The sequence below is a fragment of the Ranitomeya variabilis genome, chromosome 1 (genome assembly GCF_051348905.1).
Source record: "Ranitomeya variabilis isolate aRanVar5 chromosome 1, aRanVar5.hap1, whole genome shotgun sequence".
Classification (NCBI taxonomy): Eukaryota; Metazoa; Chordata; class Amphibia; order Anura; family Dendrobatidae; genus Ranitomeya; species Ranitomeya variabilis.
Genome location: NC_135232.1, coordinates 227,445,909 through 227,468,722, shown reverse-complemented (window position 1 = coordinate 227,468,722; position 22,814 = coordinate 227,445,909). Strand labels below are relative to the sequence as shown.

Genomic DNA, 22,814 nt, shown 5'->3' with positions numbered 1-22,814 from the left:
CTTTCTCAGCCGTCAGGGTCTCGCCTCGAGAGTGGGAGCTCCATCCAGATGTTTTTCATCAAATCTGCCTTCGCTGGTGGACTACGGACGTGGATCTGATGGCGTCCAGGCTCAACGCCAAAGTCCCCAACTTCATAGCGCGTTCTCGGGATCCCCGGGCCGTCAGGGTGGATGCTCTGTTATTCCCATGGCACCGGTTTCGATTCCTGTACGTGTTCCCTCCACTTCCTCTGTTGCCGAAGGTGATCCGGAAAATCAAGATAGAGGGGATTCCGGTGATCCTTATCGCCCCGGATTGGCCGCGTCGCGCATGGTATGTGGAACTGGTGCATCTCGTTTCCGACGTTACCAGACCGCCCAGATCTACTGCGCCAAGGACCGATCTACCATCAAAGCTCAGGGGCCCTACGTTTGACGGCGTGGCTGTTGAAACCTGGATCCTAACTCAAGCTGGTTTCTCCCAGCAGGTCATTTCCACCATGATCAGAGCTCGCAAGACGTCTTCCGCTCGCATCTACCACCGCACCTGGAAAGCCTTCTTCTCATGGTGCAGACTCCGCGGTCGTCCCCCTCTCGTTTTCTCCATTCCCTTCATTCTGCAATTCCTCCAGTCCGGCCTGGCCCTCAGCTCCCTCAAGGGCCAGATTTCAGCACTGTCGGTGTTGTTCCAGCGTAAGATTGCTACTAACTCGCAAGTCAGGACCTTAATTCAAGGAGTCTCCCACGTGGTTCCCCCCTACAGAATGCCACTAGAGACCTGGGACCTCAACTTGGTCCTGAGCGTCCTTCAGGAACCTCCGTTTGAACCTCTGCAAGACGTCCCACTATCTATTCTCTCATGGAAGGTGACCTTCCTTGTGGCGGTAACGTCTATCAGGCGCGTCTCGGAGTTGGCCGCACTTTCCTGCCGGGCGCCCTTCCTTTCCTTCCACCAGGACAAAGTAGTCTTACGCCCATCTCCCGCTTTTCTCCCTAAGGTGGTGTCATCTTTTCACCTTAATGAAGATATCATTCTTCCCTCCTTTTGCCCACAGCCAAAACATAGGGTCGAAAAGGCCCTTCACACTTTGGACGTGGTACGGGCTCTCAGGAGGTACGTTTCTAGGACTGCCCCTTCCCGCAAATCGAATTCCCTCTTTATCCTCTCTGAGGGTCACAGGAAGGGTTCAGCCGCGTCTAAGGCTACGATAGCCAGATGGATCCGATCGGCTATCCAAGAAGCTTATCGGGTCAGGGACAGGCCTATCCCGGCAGGGGTTAGAGCTCACTCTACTCGGTCAGTTGGTGCTTCCTGGGCTATTCGGCACCAGGCGTCGGCGGAGCAGGTTTGCAAGGCCGCAACATGGTCTAGCCTGCATACTTTCACAAAGCACTACAACGTCCACACTCATTCTTCCGCAGATGCGGCCCTTGGCAGACGTATTCTGCAGGCGGCCGTTGTGCATTTATAAGTCAGATGGTACACAGAGTTATTTGGTTGTATTGTTCCCTACCCAGGGACTGCTTTGGGACATCCCATGGTCCTGTGTCCCCCAATATGGCGAAGGAGAAATAGGGATTTTTGTGTACTGACCGTAAAATCTTTTTCTCCGAGCCAATCATTGGGGGACACCGCACCCACCCTGTTAGCCTATTGGCTTTGGTTTTGTTTTGAGTTAACTTGGTTTTGACACAGTTGATCCTTGTTAAATATTAAGCTCCAACTGCTTTGTTACCGAACTGGTTAACTGAGAGCCAGCAGGAGGGTGTATACTGCAGGGGAGGAGCTATTCTTTCTGTGTTTACTTAGTGTCCTCCTAGTGGCAGCAGCATAACACCCATGGTCCTGTGTCCCCCAATGATTGGCTTGGAGAAAAAGATTTTACGGTGAGTACACAAAAATCTACTTTTTACGGTGAGCACCAAAAATCCCTCTTTCTTTCTCTTCATTGGGGAACATGGGTAACCATGGGGCATCCCAAAGCAGTCCCTAGGGTGGGAAACCGAAAGGATGCAAGGAAAACGGACACGGTTCGGCTGGTGCGTAACTGCCTGCAGCACTTTCCTTCCCAGGCCTGCATCAGACGATGCATGGGTATGAACCCTGTAAAACCTCGCAAAGGTGTGCAAAGACAGCCAGGCACGGCCTTACAAATCTGGAAAGCCAAGGCCTGGTGAAGAACAGCCCAGGAGGCCTCCACCGCCCAAGCAGAGAGAGCCTTCACCCTTGGAGGAGGTTGTTTGTCCTGAATGTGGTATGCCTCCAATATTGCCGAATTAATCCAAAGGCAGTGGTGAACTTAAAAGCTAGGAGACCCTTACGATGACCTTGAGAGATGACGAACAGGGCATCAGATTGATGAAAGGAAGCAGTCCTTGAAAGGCAGACTCGGATAGCTCTGACTGGATCCAGCTTGTGGAGGGACTTCTCCTCCAGGGGATGGACCGCAGTAGGAAGGAAGAAAAACAGGCCTGACAACTACCTTTTCCGGATATAGAATCAGGAATGGGGAATGAATGCATTACATCCATCAGAGTTTCCAACTAAGACAACTTTCCAAGACAGTAGAGAAAACAGTGTCTTGAATGGGTTCAGAAGTAGCACGCTGGAGCAGGTCAAGGACAAGGTTAAGATCTCATGGATCTATCAGAAGAAGATAAGGAGGTGCCAGGTGGGCGACTCCTTGAAGAAAGGTCTTTACTTGGGAACGAGAAGCCAGATTTCGTTGGAAAACAATTGACAGAGCGATAGACTCAAGTCAAGACCCGCTTGAAAAAAACCAAGAATGGAAGGAAGAGGAAAGGACATGGGGACCAAACCGTTGTCCTCACTCCACCAGAAGAAGGCCTTTCAGTATCTGTAGTAGACATGCAAGGATGCTGGTTTTCTGGCCCCAATCATGGTCTGAATGACCTGATGGGAAAAGACCAGCCTCCCTCAGGATTGTGGCCTTAACGACCATGCCCTTAAACTCAGATTGTGGACTCTGGTGGAAGAGGGGGCCTTGAGAGAGATCAGGATGGTCTGGAACCCTCCAGGGAGCATCCATGAGCATGTTCACCAGCTTTGTGTACCAGGCCCATCTTAGCCATTCCGGAGCAATCAGGATTATGGGGATCCCTTTTTGCCTTTATCATCTTCACGACTCTTGGATCAAGTGGAGAGGCGGAAAAAGAAAAGGCAGCTGGAAAAGTGACCACGGGATTACTAGAGCATCACAACCGATGGCTAGCAGATCCCTGGACCTGGCTACAGAGTAACCTTGTGGTTCATCCGAGACGACATCAGGTCGACTTCCGGGGAGCCTCATTTCTGGCATATCTGGTTGAAGACAGCGGAACTGAGCTACCACTCGCCTGATGCGAGACCATGACGGCTCAGAAAATTGGCTGCCCAATTTTGTACCCCTGGAACGTGCACGGCTGATATGGCGGGAAAATGACATTCTGCCCATTGTAGAATCCTTGTTTGCTGCGAGTTCTGCCTTTGCTTATGTAAGCCACAGCCTTGGCGTTGTCCGACTGTATGCGGACCAGCTGGCCCGTGAGGAGGGTCTCAGTGGCTAAGGGCAAAGAAAATTGCCCTGATGTCCAGACTGAAGAAGAGAGCGGTTTCTTGGGCGTTCCAGCGGCCCTGCGCTGTGTGACAAAGAGAAGAACCGCTCCACAACCAAGGAGACCGACGTCTGTGGTGAAGACTTATCACATAAGGCTGCACGGCACTCCACTAAAAAAGGTGCACGAATAGGATACCACTCCCAATAGTCCAAAAAATTAATTTGACACTCCAAAGCTAAATGCAGAAAACTTAGTGATTTATTAACATAGGTACATCCACAGTGTATAAACGTTGATGTTTCGGCCAACACTAGGCCTTCATCAGAAATAATCCTCAGTGCTTGGAGATGACACAATAGGTCAGGTGTAACAACAGGGCAGTGGAGTTCCACAATGCAATTCTGCCTCAGAAAAATACGTAGAATTAGCACATGAATTCAATGGGCTGTTGTGCAACGCGGCAAAAAACGCATACTATCCGCAACGTGTGCACATAGCCTTAAAGGCACAGATGGGGGGGGGGGAAGGAAGAGCTAAAGAAAAAAGCAATGGCGAATGTTTTGTTTAAAATTTTGTGATTGAAAAGGTTGTGTTCATTGCTACTATTTTCAGAAATTGATCAGATAATAGCAGTAGAACACATAGTGAGGATGTTGTAATTGTGTATGTTTAAAAATTACAATGTTGCTTATATTTTTTCCATTTTAGGGGAGTACTGCAATCTTTAATTGAGAAGCACTTTCCTGCTCCAGATCGTAAAAAATTGTTTAGCCTTCTTGGTATAGACTTAACAGCACGAAGCAATAATAATTCTCCTAGGGAAAGCCCCAGCAAGGACAGTAAAACAAAGAAAAGGAAAGGTAGGTGAACATCTTTGATTTTATGCTTCCTATTTCTCCATCACTTCATTGGGGGACACAGGAAACCATTCGTGTATTTAGGAAATATAATCCTAATTTGGATATTGACTGTTTTATTTGTTGTGTCAATTGTCTTATAGGTGATGATCTGTTGAGGAACGCTAAGAAACCTCGTAAGACAGGTGGACTTGCTGGCAGCAGTTCAGATGAGATGGACAGTGCATCTGACTCTTCTGATAAAGAAGCTGAAAGTGAAAGTGAAAGCTTCAAGTCTGTGAGCTCTGGAGATGATGAAGATGATTTTAATCCATTTAGAGATGAATCGAGTGGCGATGATGAAGATGGTATTGATTATTGTATTTAATTGTGTGTATGTATGTGTATGTGTATATATGTGTATATGTATGTATATATATATATATATATATATATATATATATATATATATACATATACATATACATACATATATATATATATATATATATATACATACATATATATATACATACATACATACGTATGTATGTATGTATGTATGTATGTATGTATGTATGTATGTATGTATGTATGTATGTATATATATTTTTTTTAAATATATATAATATAGCGTGGGGCGGTAAGGTATTATTTTGTAGCAGGAGAAACTTAGCCATGCTAAAGGGAACACTAGTTTTCTGTTAAAATCTAAAGTGCAGTTTTGTGTGGGTTTTTTTTTTCTTTGTTTTGAATGTCTAATTTCACAGTGAAAAAATTGTAAGTGCTTTCAAATGCGTCTTCTTGCTTCACTATTATAGATCCTTGGCTGATTAGAAAAGAACACAAGAAGAGTAAAGATAAGAAGAAAAAAAAAAGCATTGATCCAGATTCCATTCAAAGTGCCTTATTAGCATCAGGACTTGGGTCTAAGCTGCCCAGCTTTTCATCTGCTGTCAAATCTGCTCCCACAAGTACTGTTTCCAGCCTTCCAGGTGATTTATCAAAAGTTATAACACTCGACTTGTCGATGAACAAATGAGAGTAACCACATTCCTTATTCTTCTAGCTATTTCTAGTAATGCAATTTCCAGTAATGCCAATTCCAGTAACAGCTGCGTAACGAGTCAGGATTCTGTGGAAAGAGCTCAACAAATGAAGAAAGAGATTTTGGAGAAACTGGATAATTTGGCAGAAGCTTTGCCCCCAAATACACTAGATGAACTTATTGATGAGCTTGGAGGACCAGATAATGTGGCAGAGGTATGTTTGTTTGTTTTTGTTTTTTTAAATACCAGTTTTTCTGTGTACAGAACCCATTGATTTTGCATCAGACTGGTGTGGTTGTCTCAAGCATCATATTATAAACTGTTTACTCTTTTGTGGGTTTGCTTTTATTTGAAGATGACTGGTCGGAAAGGTAGAGTGGTCAGTAATGATGATGGAAGCATATCTTATGAGTCTCGATCAGAACTTGATGTACCTGTAGAAATTCTAAATATCACTGAGAAACAGAGGTTCATGGATGGAGAAAAGGTTGGTATTATACTTTCTAGACAATTTGTAAGCTATCTTAATGTGTGGTTATGGATATGCTATAATGGATTTTGATGAATGGATATGTCATAAATACCTGATGGGATCCCAATTTATGCTAAGAAATGTGTAACCCGCTTCACTAAGTGGTTAGTCGGCTGCTATATCCTGCCGGCCATCAAATGAAAAGTAAACCTTGCATATGTGCCGTCAGTCTTGTAATGCAGCATTGTTCACACAGTGCGGTAAAGCGGCTGTGACCCAGGTTAGTCCAACTTAAGCCTTTATTGTGGCAACTTACAGCAAAAAGGCAATCGTTTCCTCCAGATCGCAGCCCGATTGACCGTCACTTCGTAACACTCTGTTGCCGTGGCACCACCGTATCCCTCGTGCGTGCGTAAGGGGATTTGCTTCCTGGCTCTGGCCTGTGTTCAGACTCTCACATAGCCTCCTACTCTGCTGCTAGCAAAACACAAACTGACCCACCCACACCTCAACTCAAAGTTTAAATGTGAATCGTGGATATATGCCACTTGTGGAGGGAGAGATTCACCCCACTACCAAATGTGTAAATCTCTCCTCCAAAAGAAAAGCCCATTTCAGATTTTCTTAAATCTGACTTGGTCAAATAGTTTGACCAAATCCACACTTTTTTATTTTGCATTGCAAACATAGCTGTGGCTGTAATTACAATGCACTCCAGCAGGTTGAATATGCTTCTAAGCACATTCTAGGGGATACTGTGCATAACTGCCCTCGCATATAATTCCCCCCGCTGTCTCATAATCTCTATTCACCATCCACCTAAATGTGGAAAGTGCCTCCCCATATAGGTTAGGGAGCTCTGTTCCTGCTAGAGGGGAGGATCCCATATGTAAAACTGGCATTTGACATAGGTGTTGTGGATACCTACTTCATTTCTCAGTTTAGGAATGCCCTTTAAAAATCAAATCTAGTTTAGATTAAGGTTTTTGTCTTACAGAATATAGCAATCATCTCCGAAGCTGCCAGTTCAGGAATTTCATTACAAGCTGACCGCAGAGCGAAGAATCAGAGGAGAAGAGTACATATGACGTTGGAATTGCCCTGGAGTGCAGATAGAGCTATTCAGCAGTTTGGTGAGTCTGACTGCGGTGATACAATATTCACATGTTTTGTGTTTGTTTGTTTGTTTGTTTTTCATGGAGTAAGAGAAGTGCGTTTTATCATTTTTAGCTATGTAACTTTTTTTTCAACTGGTTTGATGTAGGTAGAACGCACAGATCTAATCAAGTTACAGCTCCAGAATATGTCTTCCTCATCTCAGAATTAGCTGGAGAACAAAGATTTGCTTCAATTGTTGCCAAGAGATTGGAAAGTTTGGTAAGTTTACATCGGCGATGGATACTTGTGTTGTTGGACTATGCACTAATATCATTCTGTCCCTCATGAAGCTATACTATATTTTGATCCATATTACAAATAGAACTAATGATATTGCTATAATATTGTCACTGAGTGCTAACTTACCTTGCATGTCTAAAGAAGGCCATATATTTTTAGATGGTTTGCCCCTTTCCGACATCTGACGTAATAATACTCCAACGTCGGACACCATCCCTTTGATGTGTGCTGCGACGCTGAGCATTTAACATGTGCTTCCGGCAACCACGCCTGAAAGCCGACCGTTGGTGAGTCCCGTCGCGTGATTGCAGGTCACCGATGGGTTGGCATGACAACCAGAGGTCTCCTGCAGACCTCTAGAGTTGTCACTGCCGGATTGGAATGAGCGTCACCCGGTGGTCGGCGCTCGTAGCAAGTGAGTAATTCTGCTACATACAGGCGATCTGATCATCATCTGTATGTAGCAGAGCCGATCGGGTTATGGCAGCTTTTAGCCTCCCATGGAGACTATTGAAGCATGCCAAAAGTAAAAAAATAAATAATTTAAAAAAAAATTCAAATCGCCCCCCTTTTGCGCCCCATACAAAATGAAACAATAAAAAAAAAAATCAAACATACACATATTTGGTATCGCCGTGTTCAGAATCGCCAATCAATAAGAAAAAAATATTAACCTGATTGCTAAACAGCGTAGCAAGAGGGAAAAAAAGTTAAAATGCCAGAATTACATGGGTTTTTTGTTTTTTTTTGGTTGCCACAACATAGCATTAAAATGAAATGACGGGCGATCAAAAGATCGTATCTGGACCAAAATGGAGTCCTTAAAAACATCAGCTCGGCGCACATAAAATAGGCTTTCACCTGTCCCGAGATCACGAAAAGTGGAGACGCAATGGGTATTGGAAAATGGCGTTTTTTGTTGTTTTTTTTTTCTTTACAAAGTTTGGATTTCTCACCACTCAGGTGTCTATGAACTCGTAATGACCTGGAGAATCATAATGGCCAGTCGGTTTTAGGATTTAGTGAACATAGTGTAAAAAAAGCAAAAAAGAAAACTGAAATTGCAATTTCACCCCACTTGGATTTTTTTCCTGTTTTCCAGTAAATGTTAAAACCAATGGTGTCGTTCAAAAGTACAACTTGTCCTGCAAAAAACAAGCCCTCACATGGCCATATTGACTGAAAAATAAAAAAAAAGTTATGGCTCTGGGAAGGGGAGCAAAAAACGAAAACGCAAAGACAAAAATGCCTCCGGACATGAAGGGGTTAATGGCCGAACCCTCATTTGGCCTAAAGCCTATTCCACACAACTCCCCACAATAGGATCTCGTGCAGGAACAAAAAAATGCTGTTTGATTTCAGTTACCAATATATGCTACCAGAGGACATCAGCGCCACCACCATACAGAATAATTGGTTGAATATAATCTGGGTCGGCTAGTGTTACTATGGCCAACTTAAATAACTTAAATCAATTTCACAGTGTTAAATATATAATTTTTTGCCTTTCTCTTTCATTCTTAGGGGGCTTTGACACATGGTGATAGAAGAGCAACAGAAACAAGGGATTTGAGTCGATTTAACTTTGATAACAAGGTAATGATTTTAATTCTTAGGTGCCTACAAATTATTCTTATTTACCTGAAGATTATTTTTCATTGACACAATGTATCCTTTTGTTTTGTCCCATTACAGTATGGCAGGAACGCTTTGGAAATTGTTATGAAGTCTATTGTAAGCCTGGACTCCCCATTGGTTTCTTCCCCACCAGATTATCCTGGTGATTTCTTTAAAGGTAAGGCAAATTGTCTGTCGCAAAATGCACATTGATTGTGATTTTAAACGTATCCCTGGGAAGGGTTTTGTGCAAATATTTTTATTAGAATCTTATGCGGTATATATAATCCAGAATTCACAAGGACCCAAACTAACGCCATTGCCTGTACATTTTCAAATCTAGATGTCCGTCAAGGGTTGATTGGAGTTGGACTAATAAATGTAGAAGACCGATCTGGAATTTTGACTCTTGATAAAGGTATAAAAAATGGTTTCTATTTTGCATCTTCTATTAGATTCTATGTATTTACAAGGTTAACCCCTTCACCCCGGTGCATTTTTTGTTTATCGCTCCCTTTCTTCCCAGAGCCATAGGTTCTATGGTTTCCTCCCACACTCCAAAGACCTAGTAATAGGGAATTTAGATTGTGAGCACAAATGGGCACAGTGCCGATTTTAGTAAAGTGCTGTGGAATTATTGGTGCTATGTAAGTGATTAAAAAAAATAAATAGAGCAGGGGCAGCTGAGTACAATGATATATCATTTTATAATAAACGAATAGGTATATACCCAGTGTTTGATTTAAACCTCTGCTCTTTCTGGGACTTTCAGTCCTATCAGTGACTGGCGGCTTCCTTTTGTAGAAGTGTGCATACAGAGATGGGGATCTCAGAAAAGAGCAGAGGTTTAAATAATTCTTGGTTGGCCTGAGTTGTAGCTTAGAAATTCATTCTAAGGGTAAGTTCCCACAATCAGTAAATGCTGCGGGTTGGACGCTGCGTACATCCGCAGCGTCCAGCCCGCAGTGTCCAGATGTTACAGCATAGTGGATGGGATTTCAAGAAATCCCATGCCTACTATGCTTGCACCGTTACCCTCGGCTTCCCTTTGGAGACAGAATAGGGCGCGTCTTTCCAGACTGCAGCATGTCTATTTACCTTGCGGAGTCTTAGTCTCTACAAGATAAATTTCACCCGTACAGTGTATTGGGCTCAGTGTATCCGCATGGTTCAATGAAAACCTGCAAAATCACCTGCGTTCAAAAGTCTGCAGCGCTTTGGACACAGTGGACATGTGCTGCGTCCAGAGCACTGCATAATACTAAACATGTGCACATGGCTTTTTAGCAACACTAAGGGCAACTGTTTTTGTCAGTTGTCCCTGACATATTGGCTTAACTCCTGAAGTGAGACAATTTAGCTGTACTATATTTGATCAGTAGAACAATCGTTCAACCACTGTAATGTACGCCAATTTGGCTTGAGCTTAAGGTACCTTCACACGAATTGACTTTACAACGAGAACGACAACGATCCGTGACGTTGCAGCGTCCTGGATAGCGATATCGTTGTGTTTGACACGCAGCAGCGATCTGGATCCTGCTATGATATCGCTGGTCGTTGAATAAAGTTCAGAACTTTATTTGGTCGTCAGACCGGCGTGTATCGTCAGGTTTGACACCAAAAGCAACGATACCAGCGATGTTTTACGCTGGTAACCAGGGTAAATATCGGGTTACTAAGCGCAGGGCCGCGCTTAGTAACCCGATGTTTACCCTGGTTACCAGCGTAAAAGTAAAAAAAAACAAACAGTACATACTCACCTGCGCGTCCCCTGCCGTCCGCTTCCTGCTCTGACTGAGCGCCGGCCCTAAAGTGAAAGTAAAAGCACAGCGGTGACGTCACCGCTCTGCTGTTAGGGGCCGGCGCTCACACAGTACAGGAAGCGGACGCCGGGGGAAGCGCAGGTGAGCATGTACTGTTTGTTGTTTTTACTTTTACGCTGGTAACCAGGGTAAACATCGGGTTACTAAGCGCGGCCCTGCGCTTAGCAACCCGATGTTTACCCTGGTTACCTGGGGACCTCGGCATCGTTGGTCGCTGGAGAGCGGTCTGTGTGACAGCTCTCCAGCGACCAAACAGCGACGCTGCAGCGATCGGCATCGTTGTCGCTATCGCTGCAGCGTCGCTTCGTGTGAAGGTACCTTTAGATACCCATTAAAAGGTTCCCTTCCCACAGCTGCTGATTGTTTCACCTCAAGGTCATGCAATAGCTTGTACATTTGTGCTGCTAAAGAAACCCCCACTGATCATCAAAGCAACACAGTTCACAGCTGACAGCAGTGACTGGAGGTACATTTTATACCTCCTATCACAGCTGCAGGCTCACACTGTTATTTGTCACCATGCACATGACAGCACGTCAAACACCTGGTGTTCGGGGACCCGAACAGTAACACAGACTTCTTTGTGAAGTCCGTGTTTGGTGTTCCTTCCTGAGCAATAGGTGTTTGGCACGGATGCTTAACTTTACTGTTTGGTTTCACCCATCTCTACTATGCATTTCCTCTCCTCAATACCAAATGCAGCTCTCTGCACAGTGCCTGGTTTGGAGTAGGCAACATCCCCTTTGTTCTAGATATCATTGGGGGTGTGATCACTAATCAGCAAGGCACATCCTAAGATGGGAACCGCTTATACACAAATAGTAAATGTTTCCTTTTTTTTTTTTTATTCAGATTACAACAATATTGGAAAGTTTCTCAATCGTATCTTGGGCATGGAAGTACACCAGCAAAATGCCCTCTTTCAATATTTCTCTGATACACTCAATGCAGTCATACAGAATGCTAAGAAGAATGGCAGATACGACATGGGCATCCTAGGTAATTAAATGGAACATTAAAAAATGGAGTTCACACAGGGATTATTTAATCTATTTAAAATATACATCCAAAAATATTTGCACTGGATTTTTTTTTTTGTTTTGTGTGCATTTTTTTTAGAGGGATGTTTTTTAGTAGTTTTTTTTTTTTTTTCTTTTTTTTGTGCGGCGTTTATTCTAAGTTTTTTTTTTTTTTTTTTTTTTTTTTCTCTGCATAGATCTTGGATCTGGAGATGAGAAGGTTCGAAAAGCTGAGGTTAAAAAGTTCCTGACCCCAGGTTATTCCACTTCAGGTCATGTGGAGTTGTACACGGTAAGTTCTTTATTAGTGGTGAGCGAGCATGCTCGCTGCTACTCGGTACTCGCCCAAGCATCTCACAGCTCGAGATAATCGAAGCTCGACGAGTATTTCCAGGGTTTCTTGGCAGGAGCTTTAGTTCCCTCCCTTCATGTTTGGTGCTCTTTAGAGAGTCAATGAACATGCAGGGATTGTCTGCCATACACTGTAATGCTGCAACCATGTTGGTTGGGGCATTACAGTGATTGACTGCACAGCGTCATCAGGTCTATATCAGACCTGGCACCGCCATGCTCGTCAGTCTACTCCGGAATCAGGCAGTGTAGGGAGAGTTGCTGCTGAGCTAGGGAGCGAGTTGCTTGTTTCTTAGTTAGTGTAGGTATACCACAATATATTATGCCCATATCCATCTCAACTAACAGTCCTTCTGAGGACTAATCCAGCTGCATAATGTCAGTACTAGGCAGGCAGTGTATGTGGCAGACTGTAGTGCATATAGCAAGAGGGTCCATTACAGTTCTGTCTGCTGCTGCTACTTTTACAGATATTTCCAGATATCAGGGGCCAGGAATAATTTTTTGGGGATCTTAATCCTAATTATTTGCTTAAAAAGCAATCCAGAGAACATTGTTTTTCTGCTCCATTTGCTTTTTGGCACTACAAAATACAGCCAGAACCTTTCCATATTACAGCGCTAAAAATCCCATCTATTTAAAACTGGTTTGTCCGTCACACGAATCACATAAGTGCACTCAAAATTCTGATATTTCTGTCCTCCATTTAAATTTTGTTGCAGTGTGTTAGTGAAGTTATTGACACCAGTTTGCTGTTAAAAATAGTTACCTACAAGCTATTTCTCCAACGCCACTTTGGGGGACACAGGACGTGGGTGTATGCTGCTGCCACTAGGAGGCTGACACTAAGTAAATACAAAAGGGTTAGCTCCTCCTCTGCAGTATACACTGCCCACTGGCTCCAAATACCAGTTCTTGCTTAGTGTCCGTAGGAGGCACACTGCGTCTGGTTTTTCTCCAGACGTTCTTATTTTTATTTCTATTTTTAATTTTATTTTTACCTTTGCGCAAGAGGATGACGGGGCAACGGACCCTTTTAAGGGGGCCGATATCCCCCAAAACATCAACAGGCGAGCATGGTGAGTTTACTCCCCGTACCCTCTCCTGTGACGTGGGATGTACGGCCGAGAACTAGCCCTGTGAAATTCTAGGGGAGCGAACCCTTAGGATACACAGAGGCCACCTTCCATAGGCACAGTCCGGCCGCCCTCCCTCTGCACCACCACTGAAGAACAGCGGTGCTGCATGGAGTTCCCCAGTACCTGTCCACCTCCTCATCAAGAGGGCGGCGGATCGAGGGTTACTGCATCTCCTCCCATACCTCGCCTGAAGAGGAGCACCAGCGGTGAGTCTGGCAGGGGTAGGGGGGCTCCCGAGCGCACCGCGGGCTCGGCCGCGTATCGCTAATTTAGTCCCCGGCTTCGGCCCCAGCTAGGCCGCGTCTATGCCCACAGCACGCGTCACGCGCGAGGGCCCGCCCACTGGTTTAGCGCTTCTCGCACACTGTCAGAAGCGCTCCACATACTCTCGGCGGCCATCTTGAATACAAGGAGCTTCAGGATGCCAGCTGCACCTTCTCCCCGTCTCAGCGCTGCGACAGCACACAGGACCTGTGCGCTGCATACTATCACAGGCCCTCCTCCTCCGGCACACACAGCGCTCCGCTTTTTTAGACAAGTGCCCCACATCAGCCCTACACGGAGGTTAACAGTACAACATGTCTCTGCCTAAACCCTCCAAAAAAATCTGCAAAAAAAAAAAGTGTTCTTCACTTCTTGCACCTCCTGTCCGGCTGCGCTACCAAGCGGGCATACTGCTCCGCTCTGCAATGCTTGTGACCCTAAATGCGCTCAGGAGCCTCCCGCCGCAAACGAGCCCGCTGTGACCAGTCCCCCTAAGTGGGCTTTGTTACTTTTGCAATCTATGGCTTCTTTGACTAAAGCTATCGAGTCCCTCCAGGATCCATCCAGGAGCAGGACCACTAATCCGCCTATTCAGGAAACTTCCCCTACGGCTGCGGAATCTTCAGCCTGCAGGGGCCGCTCTCATTCTAAGCACAAGCGGCCATCTAGGAAGCGCGTCCGTAGCTCGTCCCCCAGGCTCTCTGGTGCCTCGGCGTCCGTTAGCTCCGCATCCCGCTCTCGCTCCCCAGGCACCTCTTCCGACCAGGACTCTGAACCTGAGTCTGATGGGCCTCTTTATCTGGAGTCGCCAGGTTATCAGAGCACTATAGATAGTCTTTCAGGCCGTCAACCAGTCCCTTCAGGTTGATGAGGAACCGGCGACCTCCAGTACGGATAATTCGGTGTCCTTCAAAAGGACCAAATGTACTCATAGGGTGTCTGCCAATCACCTGGAGTTCCAGGACATAGTCCAGCGACATAGGGAGCATCCGGAAAAACGTTTTGCAGGCCAGAGATCTCTGGAGTCCAAATATCCTTTTTCTCCCGATCTCCGCAAACAATGGTCAGAATCCCCGCCTGTGGATCCTCCTGTTTCACGTTTGTCCTCAAAAACTCTCTTATCCGTGCCGGATGGATCTTATATCAAAGATCCCACAGATCGCCTAGTGGACAGTCTCGCCTGTTCAGCCTTTGAGGCTTCAGGCTCGGCACTCTTTCTTTCCGTCGCTGCTACCTGGGTAGCCAAAGCCGTGACTTGTTGGGCAGACTCTCTACATAAGGCCTTACAGAACAGTGATCTTCCCTCCAACTATGGAGCTAGCAAATCAAATTTCCTTGGCTGGCGATTACTTAGTAAACGCTTCCCTGGACGTGGCGAACTGCTCTGCACTCACGGCTTCAAACGCTGTGGCGATTAGGAGAGCGCTATGCTTGAGGAACTGGCGAGCGGACTCCGCATCTAAGAAGTCCCTCATGTCCCTGTCATATCTCAGTGGCCTACTATTTGGTGAAAAGCTGGACAAGCTGATTTCAGATGCTACGGGGGGGAAAAGTACTTCTCTTCCCCAGCAGAGATTCAGACAACCGTTCAGACGACAGCCGCAGGCTTGTTTTCGGCCCTCTCGTAGAAATGACGCATGGCATTCCTCGATCAGTTTCCATGGTTCGGGGCGCCACGCCCTCAGGCCTCGTACAGGCCCAACCATTCCTGGAGGGGCCGCACCACGCAGTCTAGGTCCAGGGGATCCAGACCCCAACCATCTTCTTCTAAATGACTCGCAATCTCGTCCGGACGACACCAGCAAAGTAGGCGGACGCCTTCTCTTGTGTCGTCATGCCTGGCTCGCAGTCGTTCAAGACGAGTGGGTCAGGAATCCGGTGTCCTCCGGTTACAAAATCGATTTTTACTCCCCGCCCCCCCCCCCAACTCAGTTTATCGCTTCCCGCCCTCCCAAAGCGAGAACTCGTGCTCGGGATTTTTCCCAGGCCATTGAGTCGCTCCGCCAAGACGGAGTCATTGTCCCTGTCCCAGAGGACGAAAGGTTCCGTGGTTTTTATTCAAATCTGTTCATGGTCCCCAAAATGGATTGAACAGTCAGGCCCATCCTGGACCTAAAGCTCTTGAACAGATTCGTCAAAGTCCGTCATTTCAGGATGGAATCTCTCCGTTCGATCATTGCCTCGATTGAACAAGGCGAATTCTTAGCATCCATCGACATCCGGGATGCGTACCTCCACATCCCAATCTTCCCACCTCACCCAAAGGTTTCTTCGCTTCGCCGTCAGAGAAACCTTTTCAGTTCACGGCCTTGCCCTTCGGCCTCGCCACCGCCCCCAGAGTTTTCACAAAGGTCATGGGCGGCGGTCATGCCCATTCTACATTCTCGGGGTCTAGTCGTGCTTCCCTACCTAGACGACTTACTGGTCAAAGGCACATCTTTCCAAGCCTGCGAGGAGTGCGTCCGCATTTTTAGATACTTTCTCGGCTGGGCTGGTTGGTCAATTTAGAAAAGGCATCTCCTGTTCCAGCCCAACGGATCTCCTTCCTGGGCTTGACCCTGGACACCTCCCTAAGGCTGGTGCTTCTTCCTCGGGACAAGGTCCTGGCTCTTCAACAGGGGGTCTGGAAGCTCCTCCAGCAGTCTCCCTGTTCCATCCGTTTCGGCATGAGGATTCTTGGGTAGATGGTGGCAGCAATGGAGACGATTCCATTTGCTCAACTACACCTCCGTCCCCTCCAGCACGCTCTACTGGACGCATGGGACGGGAGTCCATTTTCCCTCGACCGACTGTGTCCTCTCTCTCTCTTCGGGTCAAGCGTCTGCTTGACTACTCAAGCTTGACGACGACTACTACTACTACTACTACTACTACTTGTCTACTCCAATGGTGGATGCTCCGAACCTCTCTTCTCCAAGGGAGGTTCTTCCTCCCAGTCCATTGACTGGTAGTCACTACCGATGCCAGCCTCCTCGGCTGGGGAGCGGTCTTTCACCATCACACTGCGCAGGGAACCTGGTCTCATCACGAATCTCGCCTTCCAATCAATATCCTGGAGATACGTGCGATATGGCTGTCCCTAAAGCGGTTCCATCATCTCCTAGTAGGCCGCCCCATCCGTATCTAGTCGGACAATGCCATGGCTGTGGCTTATATAAATCATCAGGGGGGCACCCGCAGCAGAGCTACAATGCGCGAGGTAGAGCACATCCTTCGCTGGGCCGAAAACAACCACTCTGTCATCTCGGCCGTTCACATTCCAGGAGTGGAGAATTGGGCCGCGGACTTCTTTAGCTGGCAAGGTCTTGCCTCAGGAGAGTGGTTTCTCCATCAGGACATATTCCAACAAATCTGCTTTCGTTGGGGTGCTCCGGACGTAGACTTGATGGCTTCCTGGTTCAATGCCAAGGTACCTCAGTTTGTGACCCGAGAACAATCGGGGCGGACGCGCTGGTTCTTCCTTGGAGTCAGTTTTGCCTTCCTTACCTGTTCCACTAACCCCCCCACCCCCACCCCTTTTCCCCTGCTTCCCAGAGTCATCAGGAATATCAGGGCAGAGGGTGTCCCGGTGATTCTCATCGCCCCGGATTGGCCTCGCCGGGCATGGTATGTAGAGCTGGTCCAAGTCATCGCAGACGTTCCTTGGCGCTTACCAGATCGTCCGGATCTACTTTCTCAGGACCCGATCTACCACCAGAACTCGGTGACCCTGTGTTTGACGGCTTGGCCGTTGAATCCTGGGCTCTGACTCGAGCAGATTTTTCCCGTGAGGTAGTTTCCACCTTGATCAATGCCCGAAAGCCGGTGTCTTCGCGCATCTACCATCGGACCTGGAGGATCTTCTTTGAATGGTGCAGAAGCAGAGGTCGCCCTCTGTTGGTTTTTTAACATCCCTACCATCCTGGATTTCCTCCAATCTGGTCTGGACTTGGGGCTCTCGCCGAGTTCCCTTTTTAAAGGGCAGGTCTTGGCCTTGTCAGTCCTTTTTCAGCGAAAAATTGCTTCCAAACCCCAGGTCAGAACGTTCTTTCAGGGAGTCTCTCACGTGGTGCCTCCCTACAAAGTGCCTCTAGTGGCTTGGGACCTTAATCTGGTCCTAGGTGTCCTGCAGGAATCTCCTTTCGAGCCGTTGCAGGACATCTCTCTACCTCTCCTTTCATGGAAGGTGGCTTTTCTCGTCGCTATTACCTCGATCAGACGAGTCTCTGAGTTGGCTGCTCTTTCCTGTTGGACGCCATTCCTTACATTCCACCGGGACAAGGTGGTCCTCAGACCATCCCCTACCTTCCTCCCAAAGGTGGTGTCTTCCTTCCACCTCAACGAGGATATGGTACTTCCGTCATTTTGTCCTGCTCCAACGCACCGCGTGGAGAAGGCTCTTCACTCCCTGGATCTTGTGAGAGCTCTCAGGAAGTACGTGTCTAGGACGGCACCTTTTCGCCAAACGGAAGCTCTGTTTGTGCTCCCGGCGGGACACCAGAAGGGACTTGCCGCTTCTAAGACGACAATCGCCAGATGGATTCGGTCGACTATTCGAGGCTTACCGCGTCAGAGGCAAGCCTATCCCTGCAGGCCTCAGGGCATACTCCACTCGGTCGGTGGGTGCTTCCTGGGCCATTCGGAATCAAGCGTCTGCAGAGCAAGTTTGCAAAGCTGCGGCCTGGTCTAGCCTGCACACCTTCTCAAAGCATTACAATGTCCATACTCGGGCATCTTCAGATGCAAGCCTGGGTAGGCGTATTCTGCAGGCAGCGGTAGCGCACCTGTAGACAGCAGGTGCCATAAGTTTACACTGTTGGGTTATCTCCCGCCCAGGGACTGCTTTTGGACGTCCCACGGTCCTGTGTCCCCCAATGTGGCGACGGAGAAATAGGGATTTTTGTGTGCTCACCGTAAAATCCTTTTCTCCGAGCCACTCATTGGGGGACACAGGACCGTGGTGTATGCTGCTGTCACTAAGAGGCTGACACTAAGTAAATACAAAAAGGGTTAGCTCCTCCTCTGCAGTATACACCGCCCACTGGCTCTGGATAATACCTGTTCGGTAGCAAAGCAGTAGGAGATTAACAAAATGTAACCGTAGGAACAACATGTCAGAGACTAAAACATTCATCATAGGCAACAAGCCAAAACAGGGGTGGGTGCTGTGTCCCCCAATGAGTGGCTCGGAGAAAAGGATTTTACGGTGAGCACACAAAAATCCCTATTTCTCCGTCGCCACATTGGGGGACACAGGACCGTGGGACGTCCAAAAGCAGTCCCTGGGCGGGAGATAACCCAACAGTGTAAACTTATGGCACCTGCTGTCTACAAGTTTACACTGTTGGGTTATCTCCCGCCCAGGGACTGCTTTTGGACGTCCCACGGTCCTGTGTCCCCCAATGTGGCGACGGAGAAATAGGGATTTTTGTGTGCTCACCGTAAAATCCTTTTCTCCGAGCCACTCATTGGGGGACACAGCACCCACCCCTGTTTTGGCTTGTTGCCTATGATGAATGTTTTAGTCTCTGACATGTTGTTCCTACGGTTACATTTTGTTAATCTCCTACTGCTTTGCTACCGAACAGGTATTATCCAGAGCCAGTGGGCGGTGTATACTGCAGAGGAGGAGCTAACCCTTTTTGTATTTACTTAGTGTCAGCCTCTTAGTGACAGCAGCATACACCACGGTCCTGTGTCCCCCAATGAGTGGCTCGGAGAAAAGGATTTTACGGGGAGTACACAAAAATCCCTATTTTAAAACTGGTTTTCCATCACATGGATCACATAAGTTCTCTCCAAATTCAGCCATTTGTAGTGAAAGTGGAAAATATTGTCCTTCATTTAAAATGGGCAAGGCGCGTGGCAAGGGACGGGGAACTGGGCATGATGGTGCAGGCTGAGGCCGTGGGCAAGCTGAAATTGTGCCACAACAAACACACACATCTTCTCACCCGACCTTCCTGTCCGAATAACTAGAAACTGCAGCACACCACTATTTAACCTAGAGCAGTGTCAAAAGGTTGTTGGTTGGATAGTGGATAATGCATCCCACCATGCCGAGTATCTGGAGACAACTGATCCCACACTTGAACACTCTGAAGAGCTGTTCACTTTTCCATTTATATATTCGGGCCTCTCACCCGGTCCACTTGAAGCTGGGCAAGAGGAGATCGCATGTAGCGATGCCCAAATATTTGCCCAGCCACGGTCACACGAAGGCGACTGTGGGAAAGTGTCACAAGAGGTGGACGAGGAGACACAATAGCCGGAAAGTCAGGAGGAAGACCAGGGTACGGAAATCGAAGACTGAGTGGTGGATGATATAGTAACTGACCCAAGGTGGCAGGAGGACATGCAGAGGGAGGACAGAAGAACACGGGGAGGGAGGCGTAGCACCCCAACAGGCAGGAAGAAGCAGTATGGTGGCCGCAGACAGAAGGTGAGCAACCATTCCCTGTAACACCAACACGACGGAAGTTGCCAGTCCAACTGTTAGGTCTTCCCGAGTCTGGTTGTTTTTTTTAAAGACTCTGCCAATAACCCCAAAAAGGCCATTTGCACCACCTGCCAGGCCAGCATCAGCAGGGGTAGCAAAACTACCAGCCTAACCACCACCACCATGATCAGGCACATGGCAGCAAAGCACCTGACTTTGTGGGCTAAACCCCAGGGTGACACCACTGCTTCTTTCGCTGTGATGCGTGCAAGCCAAGCCCCTGTTCATGGTGCATGCGAAGATGCCTCCTGCCCTTCACCTGTTGCACACACTCAACTAGCACCATCAGCAAGCGCGTCCGTGCCCCAGCGCAGCGTTCAGTTGTCTATACCCCAGTCCTTTGAACACAAGCGCAAATATGCAGCCAACGCCCCACAGGCCACACTACTAAATTCATACATTTCATGACTGCTTGCACTCGAAATGTAGCGTTTTAGGCTCATGGAGACAGAAGCTTTCTGCAACCTAATGGTGGCGGCCGTCCCTCGGTACTCGGTCCCCAGCCGCCACTATTTCTTCCGGTGTGCCGTCTCCGCATTACACAAGCATGTGTCCCACAACATTAGCTGTGCCCTCAGCAATGCAGTTACTGGTAAAGTCCACCTAACCACGGACAGGTGGACAAGTGCTTGTGGGCAGGGACGGTACATCTCTGACTGCACACTAAGTTAATATAGTGAAAGCCAGGACCCAGTCGGACCTTGGGATGGAACACGTCCTTCCGACGCCGAGGATTGCGGGCCCTAGGTCAATCAGGGTTGCCTCCACAGTCTACAGCTCCTTCTTCTCTGCCTCCATCTCCGAAATGACCACATCAGTCACAAGCTGGAAGCACTGCCTCAGCCAAGCGGCAACAGGCTGTGCTGAAGCTGATATGCTTAGGTGACAAACCGTCCATACAATGCTGCTCAAGAGCTATGGACAGCTCTGAAAGAGCAGGCAGATCGGTGGCTGACACCGCTGAACCTACAGCCAGGCATGGTCGTGTATGACAATGGCTGGAACCTTGTGGTGGCTCTGAGGTGAGGCGAGCTCACACATGTACCATGCCTGGCCCATGTGTTTAACGTCGTGGTTCAGCGGTTTCTAAAAACCTACCCGGAGCTGCCAGATCTGCTTGTGAAAGTACACGTCTGTCCGCCCATTTTAGAAAGTCAGCTACAGCTTCCGCCGCCCTTGATGTGCTTCAACAGCCTTTGCAGCTTCCTGCTCACTGACTGGTGTGTGATGTCCCTACTCGTTGGAACTCTACATTGCTGATGTTGGGAAGGATTTGTGAGCAGAAGAGTGCAGTTGTTGACTACGAGCATCAACAAGGCCGACTGTATTCAGTTCAGACTCCACACATAAGACCTCAGGAGTGGACATGGATGTCAGACATATGTACCATCCTCCAAAACGTTGAGGACTACACCAAGATGGTGAGCGGCGATGACTCCATAATTAGCATCACCATCCCGCTTCTGTGTTCTGAAATGCGCTCTGCTCACAATCAGAGGATGCATTGCAGGCGGAGCACGATGAGATGGAGCAAGGAACCATACAGGGGGATTACACACAGCCCAGCCTCATCTCCTCAATGTGGATTGGGTGACAGAGGAAGAACAGGAGCTAGTTTCATGCGCTATGGACGGTATTACCTGCACAACTGTCATACCGTCTGTTCAGTGTGGATGGCCTGAGGACAGGGAGGAGAGCATGGTCAGACAAGTCTTGCCTGTTAGCAGTCTGGCACGCATGGCTGAGTTTGTTACGCTGCCTTTCCCGTGACCCTCATGTTCTCAAAATTTTGCGTGACAGTCATTACTGGTTGTTGACACTTTTAGACCCACGCTACAAGGAGAACTTTATATCTTATTCCTGAGGCGGACAGGTCTACTAAAATGGGGCAGTACCAGAAGGCCCTTGTTGCGGAATTATTAAAAAAAAAAAAAAAAAAAGAAAGAAATTCCATCTGAAAACGCTGGTGGCAGAGGTCACAGTTTGTTGGACAACCAAGGAGTACAGGCGAGAGAAACACAACTCCAATCCAGCAGAGGCAGGGCAACACTGTCAATGTTCTGGGAGAGTTTTCTCAGACCTTCCCATCACACAGGCCCTGAGGTGCGGGGTACTCTCACAAGGAGTGAAAAGTTTTGGAAGATGCTGAGGGAGTACATTGTTGACTGTACCAACGTCCTCCATGATTCCTCTGTGCCGTATAATTATTGGGTATCCAAGCTGGACACGTGACATGAATTGGCTATGCCTTGGAGGTCCTGGCCTGCCCTCCTGCTAGTGTTTTGTCAGAGTGGATTTTTAGTGCCGCTGGTGGAATTATAACGGAGAAGCGCACCTGCTGACAACTGAAAATGCTGACAGGCTGACTCTTATAAAAATGAACAAGGGCTGGCTTGGGCCAGACTTCTCAACACCACCGAATGATAGCAGCGTAACATATTCCCATGCACCTCTTCACACCCACAGATGGGTATACGCTTCCTGTGTTGAGGGATGATCTGAAGTGACCCTTCACGGTTGACTCAGTGATTTTCAGATTGATCCACAGGGCGTTGCCAGCAACTGATAATGACCAGACGGAGACTCATGTCTGTTTGGGAGGATCGAGCAGATCTCTGACCCCCCGTTTATTGTGTCGCACTTTTAAGAATCTTAGAAGTTATACTTCAACCAATCAACATAAGAACACGCTCACAGTTCTTAACCTATAAGAATACAGGAACAGCCTGTACGTCAAGGTCTCGTAGAACAATACACCTTCAGTCTCATGTCTTGTTCAGGTTGAAACAATCAAGGTCTCATAACAACTATGAACTTTTACCTAGTAA

General features: G+C 47.5%; 1 protein-coding gene across 4 annotated transcripts in view; it reads left to right on the top strand.

The window, feature by feature from the left end:
* SBNO1 (strawberry notch homolog 1) overlaps positions 1 to 22,814 on the top strand; it is an 81,700-nt gene that overhangs the window by 41,191 nt on the left and 17,695 nt on the right. For all 4 annotated transcript variants that reach the window (XM_077293206.1, XM_077293204.1, XM_077293205.1 and 1 more), the window contains 12 exons: positions 4,246 to 4,397; positions 4,538 to 4,741; positions 5,195 to 5,368; positions 5,443 to 5,636; positions 5,778 to 5,909; positions 6,892 to 7,027; positions 7,159 to 7,271; positions 8,817 to 8,888; positions 8,988 to 9,087; positions 9,253 to 9,327; positions 11,588 to 11,734; positions 11,952 to 12,046. In XM_077293206.1, the coding sequence (XP_077149321.1) occupies positions 4,246 to 4,397; positions 4,538 to 4,741; positions 5,195 to 5,368; positions 5,443 to 5,636; positions 5,778 to 5,909; positions 6,892 to 7,027; positions 7,159 to 7,271; positions 8,817 to 8,888; positions 8,988 to 9,087; positions 9,253 to 9,327; positions 11,588 to 11,734; positions 11,952 to 12,046 (1,594 nt within the window). The remainder of the gene's footprint in view (positions 1 to 4,245; positions 4,398 to 4,537; positions 4,742 to 5,194; positions 5,369 to 5,442; positions 5,637 to 5,777; positions 5,910 to 6,891; positions 7,028 to 7,158; positions 7,272 to 8,816; positions 8,889 to 8,987; positions 9,088 to 9,252; positions 9,328 to 11,587; positions 11,735 to 11,951; positions 12,047 to 22,814) is intronic.